Source organism: Mycteria americana, chromosome 4 (assembly GCF_035582795.1).
Source record: "Mycteria americana isolate JAX WOST 10 ecotype Jacksonville Zoo and Gardens chromosome 4, USCA_MyAme_1.0, whole genome shotgun sequence".
NCBI classification, from domain to species: domain Eukaryota; kingdom Metazoa; phylum Chordata; class Aves; order Ciconiiformes; family Ciconiidae; genus Mycteria; species Mycteria americana.
Genome location: NC_134368.1, coordinates 15,700,723 through 15,724,471, shown reverse-complemented (window position 1 = coordinate 15,724,471; position 23,749 = coordinate 15,700,723). Strand labels below are relative to the sequence as shown.

At 40.0% G+C, this 23,749-nt stretch overlaps 1 protein-coding gene across 1 annotated transcript in view; it reads left to right on the top strand.

Annotated features, from left to right (window-relative positions):
- SLC2A9 (solute carrier family 2 member 9) overlaps window positions 1-23,054 on the top strand; it is a 109,604-nt gene extending 86,550 nt beyond the window's left edge. Inside the window, exons 11-12 of the mRNA XM_075499175.1 lie at window positions 428-555; window positions 21,287-23,054. Of these exons, the coding sequence (XP_075355290.1) occupies window positions 428-555; window positions 21,287-21,544 (386 nt within the window). The 3' untranslated portion in view covers window positions 21,545-23,054. The remainder of the gene's footprint in view (window positions 1-427; window positions 556-21,286) is intronic.
- The last annotated feature ends 695 nt before the right edge of the window (window positions 23,055-23,749 follow it).

The following is a 23,749-nucleotide window of genomic DNA, read 5'->3' as shown; positions in this document are numbered from 1 at the left end:
TTTAATCTCTTTGAAGCCATCTTTCCAACTGTTAAGGCCTGAAACTATTTTGGAGTATTTCTGAATTTTCAGAATTTCAAGCATTTTAGTAGAAACAATCATTGTTATTTTTAATAAATGGCTCATCACATGGTACTCGAGAAGCTGTTGTGTGGATTCACTGCTCTGTTACCTGCTTGCCGTCAGTGAAAGGATGTAAAACAGGAGATGTGGTGGCATGAAAGAGGAAGGTGTCACTTCTCTAAAGTATGGTTTTGACAAGTCACATTTTACTGGCTCAGAAGCCCTGCGTACACCTAAGCAGAGAGCTGTAGAGCAGTGCTAGTCACTGAGGTGTGCAGCACGGAGCATGTTCACCTCTGTAAGTGAAACAGCTGTTGGCAGAGGAAGTTTACTAGAACCACTGACTTGTTGGACCCTGTTTCAGGTGGGATTCCGTTTGTCCTCACCGGAGAGTTTTTCCAGCAGTCACAGAGGCCGGCCGCATTCATGATAGCGGGGACAGTCAACTGGCTCTCCAACTTCGCAGTCGGACTGCTCTTCCCTTTCATTCAGGTACTCAGCAGCCTTGATATTTGATATGCTATGATATAGCTGGTATAGTGCAGCATACGATGTTTGAATAGTAATTTTCAGGTAATAATAAATGTCTTTTTATTGAAGTGGATTAAATTCCCACCATGTTTTTGATACCGTTCAGTTGTGCTACCTACATATCTCCTTGTTTGAATGTCTTGGAGAAAATTGTCCTGCAAAAGAAAAATTATTGTAACCGTGGACAACCCTGTATGGCAAATTCCCCACAGGAGTGCTTTAGCAATGCAGTCTAATGGCTGCATCACGAGTTCACGGTCACTGATGGTGATTGTCACTGCCTTTTTCTTCAGCCTTTAGGCCACCCATCTTCTGGTTTACCCTAGGCTTTGAGAATTCTTGTTGGTCTCATTGAGGAATAGATCCTCTCCCTCTCCCTCTCCCCTCCTCTCCTCTCCCTGTCTAAGCTTGGCTTCATGGCTCTTTTTTTCAGTCTCTTCTGTCAGGCTTTTATCTTCATTAGCTGGTTCCTTCTTGCTGCAGCCTAGTTGCTGTATGGATGAATTTGTTCCTGTTCCAGCTTCCCCAGGCTCCCATAAGCTTTGCTTTTAGTGGATTGCTTTATTTCCTTGGCTGCACTAGTTGTACGGGGGACAGAGGCCAGTTTCATCAAGAGCTGTCTGACAGCTGATGTTTGTATTCTAATAGGGTAAGTCTATTTTCTAAAAAGATAAAATTTAAATTTAAAAAAGAAAAAGAAAAAATAAAATTCAAAGTTCAACATAGAACAGCATTTTTCCCCTCTGATTCCAAAGAACGCTTCATCATTGTTGATGTGTCGTTGTTTGGCAAAGGAGGCTTCAAGCAGCTTCTCGCTCAAAACCACACTGAGGTCCTTTTCCTGACCATGAAGCTCTCCCAAGGACCATCCACAGTCTCTGGAGCTCACACAGGAGCTGATTCTCCATCTCAGGAGCTGAAGGACAGCTGATCAGTCCCCTGACCAACCATGTCCAAACTCTTTAAAGAGCCATCCTTCTCCACTGATAACAGTTTAAGAATGAAGCTCACAACTACAACACAAAATAAAGAAGTGGTAATTGGGTTTTTTTAAAGCACAGAGGAGAATACTAGGGGCAGGGGAAGGGCACAGAGGGGAGCAAGCCCTCCAGGCTACTTGCAGGTCCTCACAACCGGGAGAGAGATTTTGGATTACCCTTCAAATCATCTCTGAGTAAGAGATTTGAATAACAGGCAAGGAGGTGTTAATGTTGTTTGTGCCTTCTTACAACTGAAAATTATATGATACTTTATCATATGCAATACTGTATAACAGTATTTGCATATACGGTAAAATTACATCATACTGTAAGACTATATATTAATTTTCATTTGACAAGTAAAACTGCTTTTACTAAGTAGTACTGTTTAAAATTATCTGTATGAGATATTTTATGGGAGAACTTGAAAGTCTTATAACATCTGACCCTTGATCTAAGTTTGAGAGTTAATTTAAAATTTCTTGTAAAAGAAGTCTGTAGTCATTTTGATTACTTGGACCACCTTCAGAAGTCAACATGAGTATAAAGGCTGTCACCCTTCCAAACTCTGCACTCCTACTAACATTAACTTCAATTAGACTGCTCAGAGCTATAAGCTTTAAGAGCTTGTTTTAATGCTTACTGAAATCAGTGAATGTTTTTCACCAGTTTCACGGCACAGAGTAAGGACTTGCCAGCTTAGACATTTAAGGTGAGATTTTCAAAAGCAGGTAGAGACATAATTCTTTTCTCACTGAGGCCATTAGAACACCTACCAAATACAGCAGAGAAAGAATTCCCTTGTATTTTTGAAAACCTAACCTTAGTCATCAGCATCAGTATGGTCCGGGAGGCAGCAACAAGCTCATCCAGCAAGCGGGTGCTTCTGTGTGGATTAATAGCTGTTTCTCCAAGAAGATGGGGACTGACTATTTAAGCAGTGTTGGGGATTGCCTTCCAACCTGGCTGGCCAGGCACTAGCTGTCCCACCGCCTGCCTCCGTGGCGGCCAGGCAGGTGGCAGGGAATGAGGTCTCAAATCTAGGGGCGTATAATCAGAATACTTTTATTTGTTATGTTTTTAAATTATCCAGAGACCTTTAAGGAATAATCAAGTTTCTCCAAAATTGTGGTTTCTGGCTTGTGCACAAAACCAGGGAGTTACCTGAGCTCTGGCTGTCAGTCAGATCTGAATTCACGCAACTCAGGGCTCTCCCTTCTTGTCCTGCTAATCCCATCTGACAGATCACCTGGTGGCAACTGTTTAAAAAGGCCCTCAGTAAATTCAAATAAAAAGGCAAACTACTTTCTCTAACTTTTCATATGCATATTAAAGCTTTTTGAGTGATTTAGTATGCATCCATATGAAGTTTGCTGTGGCCTTGGGGAATTTATCATTTTGTGTCATAAAAATTTCCCATTTTGTGATTATGAAATTACCAGTTTAGTTTTAATGAAGGTAAATTATATTTCCACCTTGCAGGGTTTTTGGTTTTCTCTTCTTTAAAAAGAGAGAGAGCTTAGAGTTTGCACCTAAAGATGAAAGCAGTGTTACTCAGACTTTGATTTTTAAAGCTTTTTCACAAGATCAAACTATGATGTCTCCTCAGTCCCTAACTTTCACTTTTTTCCTATTTCAGTCAACCTTATTCTCAAAATTTAGCTTGTGAGTCACCTGTTTCTTTACAGAAAGGCAATATCCTCTCCTTAGCTCGTTTTTGTAATTCTAAAACAGAAAAAAAAAATCTTTAAAATGCCTTCACAGAATGAATGCATAATCCCTTCTGTGTATTTAAATACTAATCTGATTGCTTGAGAGACAACAGACACTTTTTTGATCATTGGTGTGCTTCTACAAAATTATCCCAAATGTTTGGGAAACAAATATGTTCACTTTAGAGTTATTCAAAAAATCAACCAGAAGTTAGTTCTCCAAATGTCACCAATTAACTACTTTGAATGCCTAGATTTTCTCCCCTCAACCATCTGTAGATACATGTAATAGAATAAAACACTGGCTTGAGTCATACATTAAAATGTATGGATGAGATTGAAAAGCTAGTATACAAATCAATTTTTGACAAATTACAAAAAGCTTAAAATGTGGCTACTGTTCCAGCCCTCACCACTGCCTATTTGAGAAATTTGTTTGTGCGAAGGATCAGAACTGAAGTTAAAATGACAACTGATAGTATATTGAATTCACAAGTACATTTGATACTATGTGATTGCTCGGAGGTGTCTGATATAGTAGGTGTCAAAAATGTGCCTTTTTAAAAATCTTTTTTTTAGTGCAAAATACAGTAATTGCAGAAGCTTTATTGCATGGGATCTTAGAACATACAGAGGAATTATAAAAGGTCTGGTTTTAGGTCTGAAGGCATTTCAGACTTGTGTTTAACATAGAGCTTGACCTTGTGAAATGTCAAACATGTCACCTTGAGTGACGCTCAACAGTATCTCTTTCCCATTGCCGTTACTTGAGAATGAAGGCATGAGGCTTTTCTGAACAACAAGCTGTGAAGGGACAAAGACGGCTTTGATAAACCAGTAGACCAGAGATGCCTGAAACGGTTCATAAAGACATGGCTGACCCCTCCTTTCAAAGCATTTCAGTGCTCCCACAGGTGCTAGAATGGGTCCTAATGCTCTGTTACTTGGATGCCAAATCTCCAAATTTTCATTCCTGCAAAATATCCATCAGTGAGTATTTGGAGTAAGTAAGAAAGTACTTCAGCTCTCTGCCCTCTCTTCTGACTTGCGTATCTCATGTTTTTGTATGGCACTTGCATGTCAGGAGATCATAGCAGTCCATAAACAACCTCCGGCTTCACACCTTGTGAGCGGTGGCGTAGGGAGCTTCTCTTCAGAATGGAGCCACAGGATGTGACAACGTGCATTGAATCAACCATGTAATAGTAAAAAAGTAATTTCGCCACTTGGGGAAGAATGCTTGAAGTTATAATAATGCTTATGTAAGGCTGAAGGAATTAAAATGCTTTATCTGAAATAATTACAACTTCAACACTTTTCATTTTGCCTTTACATTATATACTATACTTTATATTTTAATGCATTGTAATTGGATTTGAATCTCAAATTTTTGTGAGCTAACCAAAATAGCTATTTAGAAAGGTTCAAAATTTGTGTGAGCTGATGAAAAGCATATTGAATATATTGTCAGGCCTAAATAGGTGTGTTGTGTCCTTATTCTTAGAGACTTATGCAAACACGTAATTCCAGCATTTGATTTAAAGGCAGCTTGCATTCATAAAGCTATCGATGTGCATTCATATGCCTTTGAAAGATCTGAACCTAAAATATTGGTTGTTCAATTCATGTCTGTTATCTGTTGTTTGTTACATTTTTCATTGTTTCAGTATGTAGAGGTGAAAATAATAGTGTTTTTCCTTGTGCATGTCTAATTTTTTCACTTTCCTAAAAGATCTATAAACATTTTTCTTTTAAAAAAAATTAATTAAGTGACTCAAATTTAAAAAAAAAAAAAAAGAAGAAAAGAAAAAAAGATGTGCAGTGTGTTCTTCCACATAAATGAAATTGCTCCACTAGATACCACACTATCTGGTCAAAATTTTTAAAGATAGATTCCTGTAAGTTCTTAAACTAAATTACAAAATTTATCTGATTTTCAGCTGTGTTGCTGAAATTTCAGCAGAAATGCTCTGGGGTCAGGATCTCACAAATAGCTAGCTGGGTGAAGACCCCACTCAGCTAAACTCCCTCAAACACCAAATCTTTCTCCCTTGTTTGCTCTTTGTCATGATTCAGTTGCTGTAGATAATTCAGGGCAGCAGCAGGGCTTGTCTCACAATCGTGATAAATAATATTGATTCTTGCTTCAGCCCTATATTGCAGTTTTGATGTGCAGTGTTACAAATCATCCATTATTCCTTTTGTGACTAATATCCTCTGAAAAACGTTTTAAAGCACTTTCCTGCTCAGAAGGCATATAAAAGCACAACTGTTCTTTTTGATGTGTTCATAACAAATCAGTCTTTGAAAATATGACTCTCTAATATATGAAATTATTTTAGAAAATGTCTTCCAAAGGCTAGCAATTCTCCTGAGACCTCCAGATAATGCAGTTTCCTGAGGTCTAAAATAAGCATGTCCATCATGGACAGCTTGTGTACGGATCACCCAAGCACGCAATCCTCATGTGGCACATAAGCTGTGTCACAGTCGAGCTTGCAGTGGGAGCATGAATGTGGTTTGAAATTCCCTCATAGACAATTTGTTGTCTTTCTTCTTGAGAAAAAGTGCTAGATGTTGTCACTACTGATAAAATTCACTTACTCATTTTAAAATAGTATGCATTGATGGAAATGGGCTTCTGGTTGCTTTACAATATCGACAGAGTATCTCAGTGTATGAATGTGGCATGGCAAGCTCAGAGGATTAGTCATCTTCTCCGTGTGTTGCTAGTCTAACTTCTGTTTCCTAATGGTTTAGCTTCTGGGAATGTAAGATTCTCTTTGGTTTCTTTCTGAGTAAATTCGGAGCTAGCTGTAACACCTGGAGCAAACTGAGTGTCATAAAACAGACCTCAAGTATTTGCTGGTACTTGAAAAGAGTTTATGCTCAGTATGCACACCTGTGAGTACTTAACTTTATTTTTTTTGTGTGCAGAAAGCATATTGAGAATGAGCTTCTGTAGTTATCCAGAACAAATCATTCCATCATTTATTCATCTCATCCCTTGGGAATGGGAATAATATTTTATGTCTCAAATGAGGAGACATAAACCAACAAAGTTTTTGGAGTGAAAGTGTTGGCCAATTGTGGATGTAATTATAGAATCATTCCAGCTGGAAGGGGCTCCAGGGGGTCTCTGGTCCAGCCTCTTCCTCAGAGAGGGTCAGCTGTGAGATCAGGCCAAGTTTCTTAGGACCTGGTCCAGTTGTGTCTTAAAAACCACCAAGATTTGGTACTTCTGTGTTAGCTTTTAAATTCAGAGGACTCAGGAATCAAAACTGATGGTAGCTAATATGCAGCCAGAGTTTGGCCATTTCTGAGAATAGTTTTAATCTCAGTTTTAAAAATTGAATATTATTCACTATCAATCCTGAGTTGAAATAAAACTCACTAAAAATTCTGGAAAAGACCATGAGACTTCCTGCTGCTCATCAATGTATTTTATAGGGTAAATTATGACAAATGTTTCAGCCTGTCTTAATGAATGGATGCTTTCTGGATGTTAACAGGTGCATCTGCTCTACTCTCCCTCTATGAAACTATATTTAGAAAATCAGGAAGAGTCTATGGGACAGAGGGTATCTGTTCATCTTGAGAGAAAAGGGAGATTGTCCAGTTGGATATAGGTATCATCTTTAGAAGAAAGACAAAATCAAAATAGGACCATTTTAAGTTCCTGTATCATGTGAATTTTGTGAACTTCATGCACATGTGAGATAGAGTGCAAAACATTTGTAACAGTGAAGTAGAGAAGTTTGCCTTCAAGCTCTCCCATGTTTCAGTATAACCAAGCAGCAGCCAAATGGTTCTTCCTGATACACAGATCTGCAGGTGTATGTGGGATGTTTCTCACTTTACACTTTACGGATCAGTGATATTATTGGTCTGCAGAAATCAATGTGAGGCAACCAGTTTCTTTAGTTTCTTCTTGAGAAAAATACTAATGCTGTTTTGATGAGAACACAAGTGTCGATGATGCTACTGTTATTTCCTATAGGAGTAAGCCATTGTGAAGATCTTTTCATGCTCGGGGTAAAACCAGCACTGTCCCCAACTAGGGGAGCAGGAAGCCCACCTTCACCAAGACGTACTTTACGTGGAGATCTTCCGTGTCACGGGGGGGTTTCTCCTTAAATGCCTCTGTTCTGTCCCTGTTCTAATCTCATTAGCGGTGATATATTACTATATTACTAAATCACAGCTCAGGATAACAAACCTGAATATGTCAGATTTTCAGGTTAAATCCACTGACTAGAATGGATAGCACCGGCAGAATAATTAGTACTTAGTTCCATAATTTATTTTAGCCAATGGAACTTCTAGGGGGAAGAATAACATACATATTTTTAAAATTTTGTTGTTGTTTTGGTAAAAGTGTAAGTTTTACTGAGTAATTCCAGCTATTTTAATATGTGTAACATGTTCAACTGCGTGGTTAGACTGAAGCATTCTTTTTAATAATTACATTGTAGGTATTTTATAAACCCTCCAGGTTGCTAAGAAGCTTAATACACGACATCAATTAGTCTTTGACTAGAATTCACAAAGAGTTTTAAAAAAGAAGCGAGCTTTTTACGCGGGAAGCAGAAGCGTACCTGTTTGTAGGCAGCATAAAGGAGAATTTTGAAGGTCTCTTCTTTGTGTTCTGTGTGCTTTCTTCCTAGCAATGTGTGTTTTTAATCTAGACTTGCACTTGCAGACCTTTTAAAATTAGACTAATTACAGCAGTGGTTACGTGGCTTCTGTTTTTCCCAAGATAATAAATTATGTGGTTTAAGTTTGCTGACTGTTGTTCCAACATGTAGAGCCTGTCAGATACCAAATCTTAACTTTCTTTCCTGGAAAGTGAATCCACACTACAAAAGTGTGAATGTTGGTATAGTAGACATGAGAATAAGTATTCTTTAAGGTCAAAGTCAGTTAAGAGCATCTTCATCACTGTCAGTGGGAAGGGTGTTAGCCTGGAAAATATGCAAAGCTATTTTCCTGCACAGAGCTGCTTGATTACTAAATATGGATACATTAGGAACAATATTAGTGCCTGTAGTTCCCTTTTTACATTAGCACTGTACAATCTCCAGCAACAATGCTTTATCTCTCCCTACTTACCCACACCGCAAACCAGACTGGGGTTGCATTTGCAGCTAAACCTCTTGTCAGAAGAGGGTCTTGAAGTGTGAGAAACTTAGATTTGCATCCCTGCTCATCTGGAAACAGCGAGCTTCACTTTCAACACGGCACTTGGCCCCAGCTTCACAGGTAGTAGTGTTTACTGGTCCAGTAGTATGTCCTTAGGAATCTTATTAATGTAATCAAGGGCAGAGCTACCTGATGCTGATACCATGCATCTGCAAGACTGAGCACAAAGTACTCAATTGTAGATGAGACCACACGTCCAAAAAGTCCGGTGATGGCAGTGGTGGTGGGATTCTCCTTTTAGTTGTAGTTATACAGAAGGAATAAAGCACTTAAGAGACTATAGTATGTATTTTTAAAAAGGGGATGCTATTTTATTGCTCTCTGCACCATGTCCAGCAGCCTGCCCATTTGGTCAGGGCTGAATAGTGATAGCAATCAGAGGCTCTAGCTCCTCAGCTGCATGTGTCCCCATCCCAGGTGGCTTTTGCTGCCTGTCAGATATGAGCAGAGCCTTGCTTTTCAGGCTTCTGCAACCCTTATGAAGAATAATAAAAGTTTTTTATCAAATTTCATTGGAATGAATTGATTCTTTTATTGATTGCTACAGTGAATGTGAAGTTCACATTTAATGAGATCCAGCACAAGGTCCTCTGCAGTAAGTGAGCATCGCAAAGGAGTTAGTTCAGCTAACAGCTCTAGCAGGGAGGTGCTTTGATACCCAACTCCGTTTAGAAAGTTTCCAGGCATGCCAGACCCACTTGCAGTTGCTTCCCCATTCTCTATTTGTCTTGGGTCCAGACCTGTTCTGTTCAGTGATTTCACCAGCAAGAAGGGTGATGAAGCAGAGAGAATGCATGTTATATTTTCAGATAACTGCATCAAGAAAGATATTAGGAAACCTTTTAATCATGACAATAGTGGAACTGTTTAATGATGTGTGGAGAAACTGTAGCTTGTCCATTACTGGAGATCTATAAAAGACAGGCAGACAGATGTTTGTCAAGAACTGAGGCTGCCTTAGCAATGGGAACGGGCTGGCTGGCATCTGTGTTGCTGGTTTTCTATGAGTTTATTGACATTTTTAAGCCTTCAGAGCAGGAAGTGTCTCTCATTAAGTGTACACACAGCATGTGGCTCCTTTAAGGCTCCTTTAAGCTTGTTTGTTTGTTTGTTTGTTACTGTGATACATCAGTGTCACTGCAAGAGGGGCTGCTGCAGGTTGTGGTGGCAGGAGAATTCAAACTCCAAAAAAAAGTAGAAGACAGCTGCAATTACTCCTCTCCTTGGAAATGGTGACGGCATAGTAGGAATACTGTAATGATGCTTTGGGCTAAATAATCTTGAAAACTGCAGAAAAATCAAGAGGAAGAAACAGCAAAAATTGCAATGAACTTGGAGTATGAGAAAGCAAATCTAAGAATATTCCATTTGGAGAAAAGATTTGAGAAAGGAAACGCTAATGGTGAACAACTGAGGAGGGAGAAAAGGTCACTTATTTTCTTCAGTTCAAAAGGATCAGAAACTGACCCATAAGAGAAAAGCTTGTGAATTTCAGAACAACGTGGGCAAGGATCAAGCATCCATGGAAATCTGAGGAATCTCTGACCTGAAAGCCTTCAAGGTTATATTAGTCATCCTCCTGTAAGCTTATTACTATTTCATATATTCCTTCTTTTATGGGTAGTGAGAGGAAACAGATCATTTTCCCTTTGGCAGTAGTGACTCATTAAAAAAAAACAACAAACCACAAGTATGACCAGAGGAACTTATATATTCTTGTCTGGTTTAAGGTACAAGCCATCAAATATCACTTACTTACTTGCATTAGTATTTTCTAATTGTACGTGTATCTCACATGTACAGTACTCCGTTACCACTGAAGGTTTCCAGTGGATTTCATACTTCTCAATAGGGTATTCAGTGATGAATTCTGAATCTCATCTATTTCTGTTTTAAATTTAACTGACTTTACCATTCAGCCATCAGATACTTTATTTCTTGCAATTTTTTGTTTATTTAATCCTCTGTTGAACAAAACAGACTGGGGGTTTTGATGTATTTTTAACTGTTGGCTGAAGAGTTCATGTGAATGCATTTCAAACAGTGGAGTTTCTGTAAGTCACTCGCAAACCATAAGGAGTTCATCATCCCACAGGATATTTATTCCAGTCCTTGATTTAATGAAGAACTTTTTAAACAGAATAATGAACGGCTAAATAACATATAAAACAAATATGATTGCTTGTCCATAAGCCTCCTGCTTTCTCTTTCTCACAGGCACATGTATAAACAGAAACTCTTTCCAAAGCACTCAGATGAACAAACCCCAATTCTTGTAAAAGTGTACATGCACAAATGGATACAGACACACCCTTATTAAGTTCGCCAGACTCAAAATCATGACTTGTGGCTATTGTTTGGCATCATCTCCCTAGATTTTCTGTTTTATTTCATGTTGCTGGAAAGAAAATCTGAGGCCTTGCCTGACTTTGCTGGAGCTTGCAGTTCAAAAATCTATTTTAAAGAGCGAGTGGCAGCTGGTAGAAATTGGTATGCTGAGGAGGTGCTGGAACGTGGAGAACAGGGACAGTTGGTCAGAAATTAGAGTGTATGTGTATGTGGAAATAGGTGCAATGAGCTGAAGCAGGCAGAGGGGACGACAAACTTACAGCAGCAGAAGAGCACAATCTAAAAGGCTTGAAAACCTCTGGTGCAATAGAATAGGCGTGCGTTAAGCTGTTACTCTTCAGTAACAGTAAGTTTGCAGGGACAGACTTCTGTAATCCGATGGTGTAGTAGGACCTTAAATTACGTGTTACCTAGAAAAAGGTGCTGTTTATTTTTTGTAATGCATTGTGTAAATACAAAGAATTACTAAGCATTAATAATTAGCAATTAATTTCATAACATGTTATTTTCATTACGTGCTGATGCATTCTTATTTCATATTTCAGTTTGTTCCATTAGATTGTTATGAGGCACTTAATGACCACATGGTAAATTAGTATTATACTGCAGGACAACATAGCAGATTTCTCCAGAAGTTTTCTGTTATAACAGTTTCTCTTTCTAGAAGACTGTGCAGAGTTCTTTTTTGGTGTCGAAGTCACGGTGTATATTCAGTGCATATTCAAGAAATACTTAAATTGCTATGTATTTTATTGAAATTGGAATCTTAGCATGGATATACTCAACTACATTGTAGAATAATGCACTTTCCTTTCCCAGTAACGCACTGGAAGCAGATGTAAGCCAGAGAGGAAATCAGGAAATTAGTCATTTTTATCCACCATGAATATTCTTGGGGTTTCATACTTGCTTCTGTAACATCTCTTGTGTTACCTTTGCCTGCTGCTCGCCCCATTGCTGCACACACATCCCCCCTCTCCCTGGATTATGGTGATGGCAGCTGGTTGAGCTTATGTTTGCCTCTGTTTTGTACCCTTCTTTGCTAGCCCCTGTGCAATCCTTATTCAACTGACCTTCAGTCTGATGAGTGTGCTTTAGCAGGGGGTACCTCTGCCTGGCTGCTCCATCTCAGCAACCACAACTGGCTGCCCAGAGCCCTCCTTTTCCACCTTTCTGCCCTGCAGAGACCAGCTGCATCTTTACTGCTCCTCTGGTTCCCTCTCTATCCCCTCAGGAATTTTCCAGAACAACTCATCTTTGGGCTTTCCTCCTAATACAAATGTTTCCAATAACCAGGGATCGCAGAGGAATACCTCGTTATGATTACAGGACAACTAAGTGGAAAGCTGATTTTAGTCCTGGCTGGGGTTTGACTTTTACCTTTGGCACTGTGGGACTACACATCTACAGCAAGGAAAGAGAGAGTTTTGAAATCCTCAGAAGTGCTGGGGAAGTGATCGATGGAGGTCTTCAAATCTCTCTACATGGTTGTACTAGAAAATGATGTAGCTCCCTATCAAAATGACAAAGAACTGAATTGCTGCTATAGTTTCCTAGGAAAAAGAAAGGACTTAAATGAGGCTCATTTAGAAATGGGAGGAACCTCTTTTTCATCTTGCCAGGCCTACACACAGTCCCTGAGGACTGCAGGGATTTTTCCCTTCTTTTACTTCTGCCACGGGAGAAGCTTGTGTTATCCCAAAATGGGATACAAAGGCATCATTCTCTTGCAGCATTTTTGCAGCAAGACTGAGGCAATAATAGTAATAAACTGCCAAGATGTTTTGCAGCTCTCTGGCAGAGCAATAGCGTAGAATATCTCATTTTTGCAGGGACTAATAAATGTCACTGTGCAGTTTGAATGTTTTGTCCACTTATAAAAAAACAGCTTGATTTTACAAAGTCATAATAGTTGTATCTATCCTCCATCATCTATTTTTTTGCATTGTTTCCCTGTAATTGGAAATTGGGGCATGTTGATAAAGCAGATACATTTTGTGCTATAGGTTCCAGAGATGAACACTCAGACCTTAGTGAAGACTTGCGTAAAAAGCTTAAGTTATAGATAGGTGCCTGGCTCTTCAGGCTGGGGAACCAAGTGACTGACAGAAATGACTTCTGTAATTCCTGTCAGTGTCACTGGCAATGGAAAATTACGTGCTTTTTATGATGGATGAACAAGTCACTAGATTTGGGGCAGGCTTCAATAATATCTGAGAAATTGATGGAAAGTTTTGGGGCTGTCCTGTCACACCCCATCAATGTCCCTCCCATAACGGTGTGTGTCTTCACAGGAGGGTTCAGCCAACAAGGTGATAGCCTATTCTGAGCCACAGCAAACATTAGGAACACCTTTAAAATAACTAAAAAATCCTATTAATATCTTTGTTCTCAGAAAATTAAAACAATGAACAGTGTAAGAGCATGAGCAGAGAAGGATATGAAAGAGATTATATAGTAAATAGTGTGTGACAAAAAAATCAATTTAAAATTTTTATTATGAAGAGCTGCCTATATCCTCTGTAGTTGTGGCTGGGAAAGACCTTTTCAATGAAGAAGTGCTTGGCGTTGGCGCTGATGTTTGCCTAACCTTTCTGCATAAGGGCAATAAAATGAGGACATAGCTGCAGATGTGCAGCTCATTGCAGCCCGTCGTAGTCAGGTTGTGCGCAGTTTCTGAGCTGGTGGGTGGAGGTGTAATTCTTGCGCCCTGGCGCAGGAGGCCAGGGTTGGCGCTTTGGTTGGCAGATGCTGATGCTGAGAGGCAGAGGCAGGTGCTGAGATGACAGGAAAGGAGACAATAAATAGCTGGGTAGACATCATGTCCGCCAAGTAGCAAGTGCTTTTCCTAGCTGGGTTTTTAAGTGAGGAACTCAGAGACGGTACTCTTTGAATTTCATGTGTCTTGATATAAGCTTTTTACTTACATTAGGGTAGAAGGCATCTGAAAGAAGTAAAGTACAAATTGTCACTAGCTAGAAATTGGGTAAACTTTGATTTTCTTTTCTTTTTAGACTAAAGTGGCTTGAAAAATAACCTGCTTGGATCTGTGATCCAGATGGAGCTCAGTATCACGTGGGATACAGGTGCTACAAGGCTTGTAGCCTTAGTTCAGATTGCTTACTAGTACGATGCAAAGACCTATATGTGTGTTTATTTTCCCTCTTTCAGAAACTAATTTATTTCTGCCTGTGAAGTAATACTTCTGAGTCATTATACTTGTTATGGGAGGCTCTCCTGCACTTCTGTTCTGCTTCTTCCTTATTTTTACACTTGAGATTTTCCTTCTCATGCATCAAGATCCATTTATCCAGGAAGATTATCTTTTGGGTTCCTTATTATTTCCTTACTGTGTAATAATACCACTTGAGTTTTTCTATTATGCAGCACAAGAATTTCAGTAACAAAGGTGTGCACAGAAGCCTATACATAGATTCCCTCAGCCAAGCTATTTTAAGCTTTTGCAAATACATCTGATGTTTAACTACAGTGCACCTGTATTAAGGGAAATGGCTAAAGTTCCCCTCAAAGGTGAAAAAATGAAATGTAGGCTATCAGAAGGTTAGATATGAGAAAAAATGTTCTTAATTAGACACAACGCACTTCAAGTATAAAATACAAGGATCTGTTAACTTTTTTATGAGGAGGTAGTGAATGTGTGAGGGTTGGGGTTGAAATTGCAGTTCATGTCTGAAAATGTCTCTATTTTTTACTTAGGGAATATGTTTCATACATTGTATTTTAGTGCTCTGTTCTTCTTTGTCTTGCACCTTCAGCAGAAGCTTAAATTATGTCTGAAACTGAAGAAGGACAAGAGGTAGAGGAGACAAATTCTCTCATCCATTTGTTTCAGTGGGTTATAGTAATTTGAAGCAAAGTAAAGTGAAATGTTTACATGAATAACTGTTTTGCTGCTGATCATTTTAGTAAGACATCTAACCATTATCATTTGACTTCATCACTTCAAAATCCAGTTTGACCCTCATCTCATGACTCTAATCTTCATGGCAACTTCCAAATGCAAGCACCCGTTGCCAGTGCCAAGCGGCTGTGACATTGCAAGTTGAGAGTTTAGAATCACATTTTGGCATTTGCTGGGAAGAGCCAAAAGTTCTGTTTTAAAAATATTAATTTCTTAAGCTTGCTAAATCTGATTCAGAATTTGTTCATTTGCTCATTTGTTTTGCTGTATCTTCCCTAGAATATCTGTTTTCCTGTTTTCAGTGTCACAGTCCTGCTTAGAATTTAACCTTTGGTACTGAATGAGTTAAGTCAGTAAGCAGCCATCATTAAATAGCACGTGATGATGTTCTACTGAACTACTTCTATATTTTTCCGGACTACAATGTTCACAGCATGTAAGCTATTAGCAGGAAGACTGTTCTCAGCTAGCAGTCTTTAGAAGTGGCAAATTGTTAAATTTTTTTTTTTAATCAAAACCAGAAATCTCGCCATTGCAATGCCAGGTTTTTTATTTGTTTCATTTTCCTTTTTACCTTGAAAAAATGAGCTCTTGCTCATTCATTCGGGGCACTTTAAGTCTGTTCATAGTGGTAAAAATTAAGTATTCTTTACCATTTAAATAAATAAATTTATTTATTTAAAGGGATGTGGAGGAAATGCCTGTACATTCTGTCTAATGTGTATAGCAGCCCTACACAAGCTGGGAATATGTTTGTTAACCTCTTTGCTTAAGAAAATGTGGCTGGGCTGCACCTACTTATTCATACACCTCGCTTATGCAGCTACATCTCATCCTCAAAGTCAGGTTTGATTGCTTGCCACGCCTGGGATCTGATTTGGGGGAATTGCCTGAGTCCTTCGACTTTGATTCTTTTTTGTGGTAATTTCATGCATGTCTTAGGTGAATTGTTTCCTGGTTTTCCTTTTTTTGACAAATACTGAGCCTTGATCAGCTGCAGAAAAGAGAAAAGAAAAATGAGTAATTCAAGACTCAGCTGGCAGGACATTTTCAGAAATGCAGTGTTTTAAATAGCCTCCTTAGAAAGCTGGTGTGAAAATAGAAGGTGATGAGTTTAAAAGTTTATGCTTAACTTTTAAATATCCCATATAGAAATAGCCCTCACTAGTCTTGAAAAATCTAATGTAAATCCTGCTTTGGAGAGGTTTTATTAGCCTGCTGAATAACTAGGAACAGGCTGTAGGTATCCAAGGTGCTTTCCTCGGGAGATTGCATCAGTGTGTGCCTGCTGTTCTCTTGCCCTCCCTGTGCACCTGGGAGGGCAGGTGACCTTCAGTAACCCACAGAAAGCCTGGGCTTGCAAGGACCTTCGCCTGTGTATCTGACCTTGCCTCTGAACGAATATCTATGAGCCTATCAAGAGACAGAGCCGTTGTTATTTAGGAAACCACCTGAAACTTTGGGCAGCTTTGAACCTTGGATGTTCATGCAGGAGGGCATACTGAAGAAGTGTGAGGGGAAAACAGCTACAAAGCACGGACTATTGTAGTGCTTTGTTCTGTCTTCCTTTTGGTTTCTGACCTTGTACGTAAAAGCCTGGCTTCAAGTATTGCTAAAGAACTGTGTTCCTAGCTCTGGCAAGCCTATCTGGTGTTGGAGGAGGAGAAACACCTTGGTGAAGGTGGCAGCTTGTTCTGAACCTGAGCAGTACGTGCAGGCAGTCTGAAGAGAATTGAGTGGATGTGGCGGGGGGCATGGATGGGGCTGGCTCAGTGCCTCCTGCCTGGCCAGCGTTGATGCTGCTGCTTCTAGGAGCTGAGTGTAAGGGAGTAACCCGTCCTTATGTGGGATACCTGAGAAGTAACAGAAACCGCATACTTTCCTTGAATTTATTCTGTATTTAGTTAGAATTTCCATTCAGAATTGGCTTGCTTTTGCTTCTTCCCCCGCCCTTCTCTTCCTCTTTTAACCCTCCTCTCCAGCTGTTTGGATATGGTATTTTTTATTAAGAGTCAACCTACTCTTCAGGTGGATAAAAGTATTCAGTTTTTGAACACCGAGGCTTCTATCCCATGCAGTTAGTGAAATAATGTTACAAAGTATAGAAAAACATTTACCTTTTCAAATTTCATCATATATGTTGTCATTATTCTCATATCATTGAGAATGCACATGTCAGTAAAGGACCTTGAGACCATGTCCACTGGGCCAAATACACAGAGTTGCAGAGTATCTGTGCTTTGCCACCGAAGACTTTAACTGAAGTTCTTCCTCAGTGTTTTACTCCCACCCCAGACCAAGATAAGCAAAACTCTGGGGTTTTAGTTCTAGAGTGGCAGCTGCACAGTCTCTAGAGATGTCTTGTCTCTAGCAAGTTGGAAGGAGTAAAACAACAAAGAGAGACTATGGATTTGGAGATTACAGATGTCAAAGAGTAAATGAGAGATACAGGCTTCATGGGCATAATATAATATATAATATAATGTAATATAAATAAGAGAAACTGTACTAATTTCATGGAACAAAGACACAGATCCATTTTCCTGTCAGATCTGTCTATCAGTACCTTTTCTGTAGTAGCCATCATTCAATAACTCAGCATTTACCCTTTTCCCAGCACATTATCCTAGCTTCTGGATCCCTTGATGGGCACATCAGATATGTTGTGGCCAATCTATTAATTCTTCCACCGCTCAGATCTTTCCTCCAGCACCAGGCAATTCAGAATACATCAGAAATGGATAAAAATGAATTAAACATCTAGGCTGAGCTGTATCCCACCAATGTCCCACCAAGGGTTTCTATTGAGTTAGGATTCAGGATTTAACATTTTCCTTCCGCTTTATCCTGTATGTCTGTCCTACATCCTTTATCAGTGTGCGGAGCAGGTAGAAGGTTTCATGCTTATAACGAGTAATTTAATTCACACGTGACATTCTTCTCTGCCAAAGGCAGGTTTGGGTGAGATGAGTTGAACTCTGAATGAGTTACGAAAGGTTTATGAATATGTGTGTTTGTCTTTCCTCTGTATGTAAAATAATAACCAGCTTTAAGGAAATACTATGACTGAAGACTAGCTGGTGAGAAAAGGGCATTTTGTGATTGCCCTGCAGTGTTCCTGTCCAGGAATCAGGGCTCTGTTGTGCTAATCCTGCTGAACACAAGGAGTGCAAAATCTTGGTGTCTTCCCACAATCTCATTTGTAGGATTTATAATGAAATTTAATTTTTAGCTTATTCTCTGTGGAACTTCAGTTGGAGGTCCTTGGGGGCTACTTCTAAAGGGATCTGCAGAAATTAAGGAGAGCAAGTTTATTACCAATAAATGTAAATACATTATGTAAAGTAATTGCAAATAAAATATGCACTCATGAGAGTGTTCAGTTCAATTAGAAAAGGTTTAAGGAGACATGAATCAAAGAAGATAACGTTAATTTAGATCATGGACAGCAAAGAAATAAACAGGAATAAGAAAGGTGGGACAAAGTTGTGGCTGCACCACCAAGAGATGCAGGTAACTTGTGGCATCTGATTGCCAGGCTTATTCATACTAGGCATTACTGGTTCATTTTCATCATGGAGAAGATTTAGTTTAATGAAGATTTTAAAAAGGGAAAAACATGATCCCAGTTTGGAGCTCTACCATTCGGCTGAACAACAATTTCAAATGCAGAAGATCCAGATGGAAAATTTGAATTCTTAACATGACAGGATGATTTATGAGGCACTGTGAAGTTATTTTTTCCTGTCTACTAAATGCATTGGCTTCTGCCTCTGTATAAGCTTGAAAGTCATATCTGTTCCCATGCCAGAATATTTTCCCCCTTCATCATCCGTGCTCTTTGGCTTGTGATTGTCAGGTTGCTCAGGAGTTCGTGCTTCTAGGATTTAACAAAAAAAGCATTGATGATCTCAAGAGTCCATAGTCAATATCAGAGGATGCACTTTCCAGCTTTCCCTATTACAGACAAGAGTTGAAGGGCTGAACTAGGTCATGAATTATCCACAGAAAACATTGTGACTAGGCAGGCTGGCAATTAGCCATGGTATTAAAAAGCAGCTGCAGAAAAGGGTTTTTTCTTTTTTTCTTTCTTGTTCCACACGCAAATTCATGTTCTTCTTCCATTCCATACATGATGTATACGGAGCAAGAGAAACCTAAAAATAATCCTAGGAATTGTGTATACCCTGAAGCCCCCAAAGCAGGGAGCTTAACCAGCCTGCAGTGTAGGACTGGTATAACTACACTGGGATCGAGTGCACCCTCAGCAACTTTGCTGACGACACCAAGCTGTGTGGTGCGGCCAACATGCTGGAGGGAAGGGATGCCATCCAGAGGGACCTTAACAGGCTTGAGAGGTGGGCCCATGCGAACCTCATGAAGTTCAACAAGGCCAAGTGCAAGGTCCTGCACATGGGTTGGGGCAATCCCAAGCACAAATACAGGCTGGGTTGAGAATGGATTGAGAGCAGCCCTGAGGAGAAGGGCTTGGGGGTGTTGATTGAAGAGAAGCTCAACGTGACCCAGCAACGTGCGGTTGCAGCCCAGAAAGCCAACTGTATCCTGGGCTGTATCAAAAGAAGCATGGCCAGCAGGTCGAGGGAGGTGATTCTCCCTCTCTACTCCGCTCTCGTGAGCCTCCACCTGGAGTACTGCCTTCAGCTCTGGGGCCCCCAACATCAGAAGGACATGGACCTGTTGGAGCGAGTCCAGAGGAGGCCACAAAGATGATCAGAGGGCTGGAGCACCTCTCCTATGAAGACAGGCTGAGAGAGTTGGGGTTGTTCAGCCTGGAGCAGAGAAGGCTCCGGGGAGACCTTCTAGCAGCCTTCCAGTACCTGAAGGGGGCCTACAAGAAAGCTGGAGAGGGACTTTTTACAAGGGCATGTAGTGATAGGACAAGGGTTAATGGCTTTAAACTGAGAGAGGGTAGATTTAGATTAGCTATAAGGAAGAAATTCTTCACTATGAAGGTGGTGAGGCACTGGAACAGGTTGCCCAGAGAAGCTGTGGATGCCCCATCCCTGGAAGTGTTCAAGGCCAGGTTGGATGGGGCTCTGAGCAACCTGGTCTAGTGGAAGGTGTCCCTGCCCATGGCAGGGCGGTTGGAAATAGATGATCTTTAAGGTCCTTTCCAACCCAAACCTTTCTATGATTCTATGATTCTAATGACAATGGGAGTGTATTAGAAAAATGTGGAAATTCAGGGTTACATCATTGTCTAGCTCTGTCTTAATTGTTTCAGATACGTACCTTTAATGGCAATTGTACATATGTACAGGAAGCCATGTCTGCTTCTTCCATCCTGAGTGATTTTCCCTGCGGTAACCTCTGCCTTGCAACACCTGGGGTGATGTATGAGGGGTCCAGCTCTCCTCGTATTCACTCTTCATGACCTCACGCAAGGCACCACGGAAAGGTCGCCTTATTTTTGGAGCCGGAGATACCCCTTTTGGTTTGGTTAATAAAAACAAGTCAAAAATATGTGTTCATTGGACATTTGTTTTCAGGACACAGAGTGAGGTAAATCAATAGAGGAGGAAGGGAGGTTTTCTCAAAGGCTGGCAGGTTTCACTGGAGCCACAATACCAAACCTCTTCCTAGTTCAACAAAGCACAACTGGCAATGTTGTAATTATCAAACGTTTTTCAAAACTGGACTATTGAAACGTAACTGAAAGCTACTAAATGATCTAATAATCACCAGGCAAGAAATACTTACGTTTCAGTGAAGTGCAACTCCTAGTACTTGGTTTGAGCCTTTATAATCAGTTTATTAATTAACTTCTTTGTGTCTTCTTCTGTAGTGAAGTAAAATCCAAAACATTCAAATATGGCCTGTACTTCATTTTCAGTTAATTCTTAGACTAGTCTCTAGCATGAAGGAAGTGCATTTTATGGATTGTTTTCCTGCTGTAAGCTCCCGTAACCTTAGCAATAATACAAATGTCTCTCATTTGGGTTTTTTCCATGTTTATTTTGCAAATCTCAAAGCTTGTAACTACTGTGATGCAGATGGCCCTGCCTATAACAGGTTTCCCATGTGTTGTGTACAGGTGCACGGCGTTGCAAACGCGTGCCTCATTTTTTGTACCTAGAAATTGCAAGGCAGTATGCAGAGCAACCCGCAGAAACATCAGCCTCATTTCCAGAAATACCGCGGCAGCGCAAGGCTCGGTTAAGCCATGCACATAGCAGAAGCCCTGCTGCCACCTGCTCTCCTCACACCCGCAGTGCCTGAACCCAGTCTGGTGTCTCCCAGCGTCGCCTAGATTGCAGATCTGCGTGCCTCTGCCAGGAACCTGCTTTTCCATTGATGGGCCACAGGCAGTGTTGGAAGAACTAAAGATTCATGCATTTTTATGAATTTCGAAGCGCTCTGACTTGCAATGAATGCCAGCACTTACTGTACTTGGTTAAAAATTGCTCCATACCACCCATTTTTTCTTTCAAACCGTTCCTGATGTTGCTTTTCTTCTGACTTTTGTCCCTTTTATAATGACCTTCTCCTTTGTTTTCTATTCGCAGGGTGGTTTACAGACCTACTGCTTCCTCGTGTTTGCTGCCATCTGCTTCGCGGGAGCTACCTACCTGTTTTTTGTGCTGCCTGAAACAAAAAATAAGACATTTAATGAGATCAGCCAGGCATTTGCCAAAAGGAATAAAGTATCTTCAGAAATGAAAGAAATGAACCACTACCCGGGGGAGAGGAAATCGAGTGCAGAACAAGAATCAAACTTTACATCTTCGGTGGACAATGGGGAAACCAAAAAAGGGATTGTGTAAACCCAGGATGCCCTTTTGGGGGACGGGGGAAAACATGCTCTTTTCATTCAGTACGTTTATAGCAATGCACAACTTGTATTTTTTTATGTGACAGCATGAAATGCTTCCCCCTTGAATGTTTTAAGTGAGTACGGGTGAATTCGTTAGCAGCTAGGGTGATGGTTGAGGAAACGAGAGGCAGCAGTAGCGGCAGCTGACTAAATCCCTAAAATCCAGAATTTTCTTGAACACCTGTGAAATAGGTGCTGTGGTGAGTGGGATGGGGAATATAGACTCGGCGAAGCGAAGTGGTGGTGGGGAGCAGGGGCTGTGCTCAGCAGCTGGCTGAGCACCCCTGTGTGCTCGCGGGGAGGTGCACGTGCAGTTGCCAGGGAGGAGGAGGAGGGGGAGGAAGAGGAGAAGGCAGGGAAAAGGGAAGAGATCCCAGCAGGGATCTGCTAAGAATCGAGCGAACCTGAAATGGTACTGGCTCGCTTTCCTCCACGTTTCCCAATACGTCACTAAAGTTGCAGTTGAGAATTGAGGACTTGAAAGAAGGCTCGTGACCCTCCCCCGACCTCCCATTCCTTTACCGGCTATTTTGACTTTCAGTTGCTTTGTCTCAACATCTCCCAGCCTCTCATAAATGGGGAGCTCCAGGTCCTGATGGTTTCCTTGTCTCTCTTGTAAGTCCTGATCGACTAGTAATAGAGTTGCCTCTAGTTTCTGGGTTTGCTGGCATTGCATTTCTGCAGAGGGAGAGAGAGCGAGCGATGTATATTTAATTTTATTTTTTAAGAATAGCTATAGAAGCTTTAATACGAAAACTAAACCTCATGGTGAAGTGAGAGAACTCTGATGGTACATGTAGGGTATAGCATTAAAAAAAAATTAAACAACTTTTCCAAGGGTTGGGGGTTTTTTGATTGTTTTTTCGCTTTTCAGGTTCCTTTTAAAACAAGTCTTAGGAGCCAAAATTTCCCTGAGACCTGGGGAATAACAAATGTCATTTCTTAACACTCAGATCTCCAAAGGAATTTGGGTGCCTATTTCATATTTAAACACTAATTTTCATTTGGGCATTAGATTCTGAAGCTCCAGACCTAGTTCACATTAATAAGTTTCTAAGCTATTTAATGCTATTTAAAATTGTCCTCAGAATCTGCTTAATTTCATGATAGAAAGACTCAGCAGGCTGTCAGGGGTTAGGTGATCCATTCCCTTCCACGTGGGATTTTTTTTTGTGTGTGAACATCATCTTTCCAGTTTGTAATTTTAATAATAGGGTTTTTTGATCCTTCTAGGTACCTGGATGCTGAGGGAGTAATAAGCACTTTTAAATTAAATAGTTAGCTGTTTTATATGAAAAGTCAGTAAGTCTTAGAGCTGCTCTCAGTTACGAGTAAGGCACAAGAAGCAAGTGAAGCATTTAGGTAGAGCCAGCTGCTTCCACCAGTTATATTTACTAATCCAGAAGTTCATACATTTGGGGGTAATTTGAAAAAATATATATATTCATATATGTATTAATATATATATCAATATATTGCAAATACAGAAATATATGAATATGTATATTCATATGTATATAGAATGGAGAATTGCTTTCCAATACTTGTTTTTTTCAGATTTCTCCCAGTGATAAGCTGTTTATTGTTTTGTTTTACACTGTAAATTATACTGTAAATCAAAATCAGAGATCCTAATGTTCAGCTATTACTACTAAATGATGTATATGGTTTTATACTGTGATTTATTTATATGTGGCGTATTTATGGCACACGTTGTAAGCTGACCTAATAGGGCAATTTCAGTACTGGGTAATAGAAGAAAAATTGATCTGAGCCTTTATGCCAGGATTTATGCTATTTTACTGGGATAGAGGTACAGCAACAAGTAAGAAAATGAAAATATATATGAGCAAGAGAATTAAGAATGAAAAATCAGATTTATGATATTGGTGCTACTGTTGAGAAACAGAGTGAATCAGGATTATATCAACTGATAACCATATATAGAAGCTAATCAAATACTATGGAGAAAACAGAAGAAAGATGTTTTCTAATAACCACTTGTGAAATTATATATATAGCAAATGAACATGTCATCTTTCAGTGGCTTTCGTTGCTATTCCATGTGTTACATGAGGCTTGCTAAGTGAATGGCTATGTAAAAAATGAGCTTGAATGCCACCCCTCCAGACAATTTGAGGAAGAAATTCTTCCT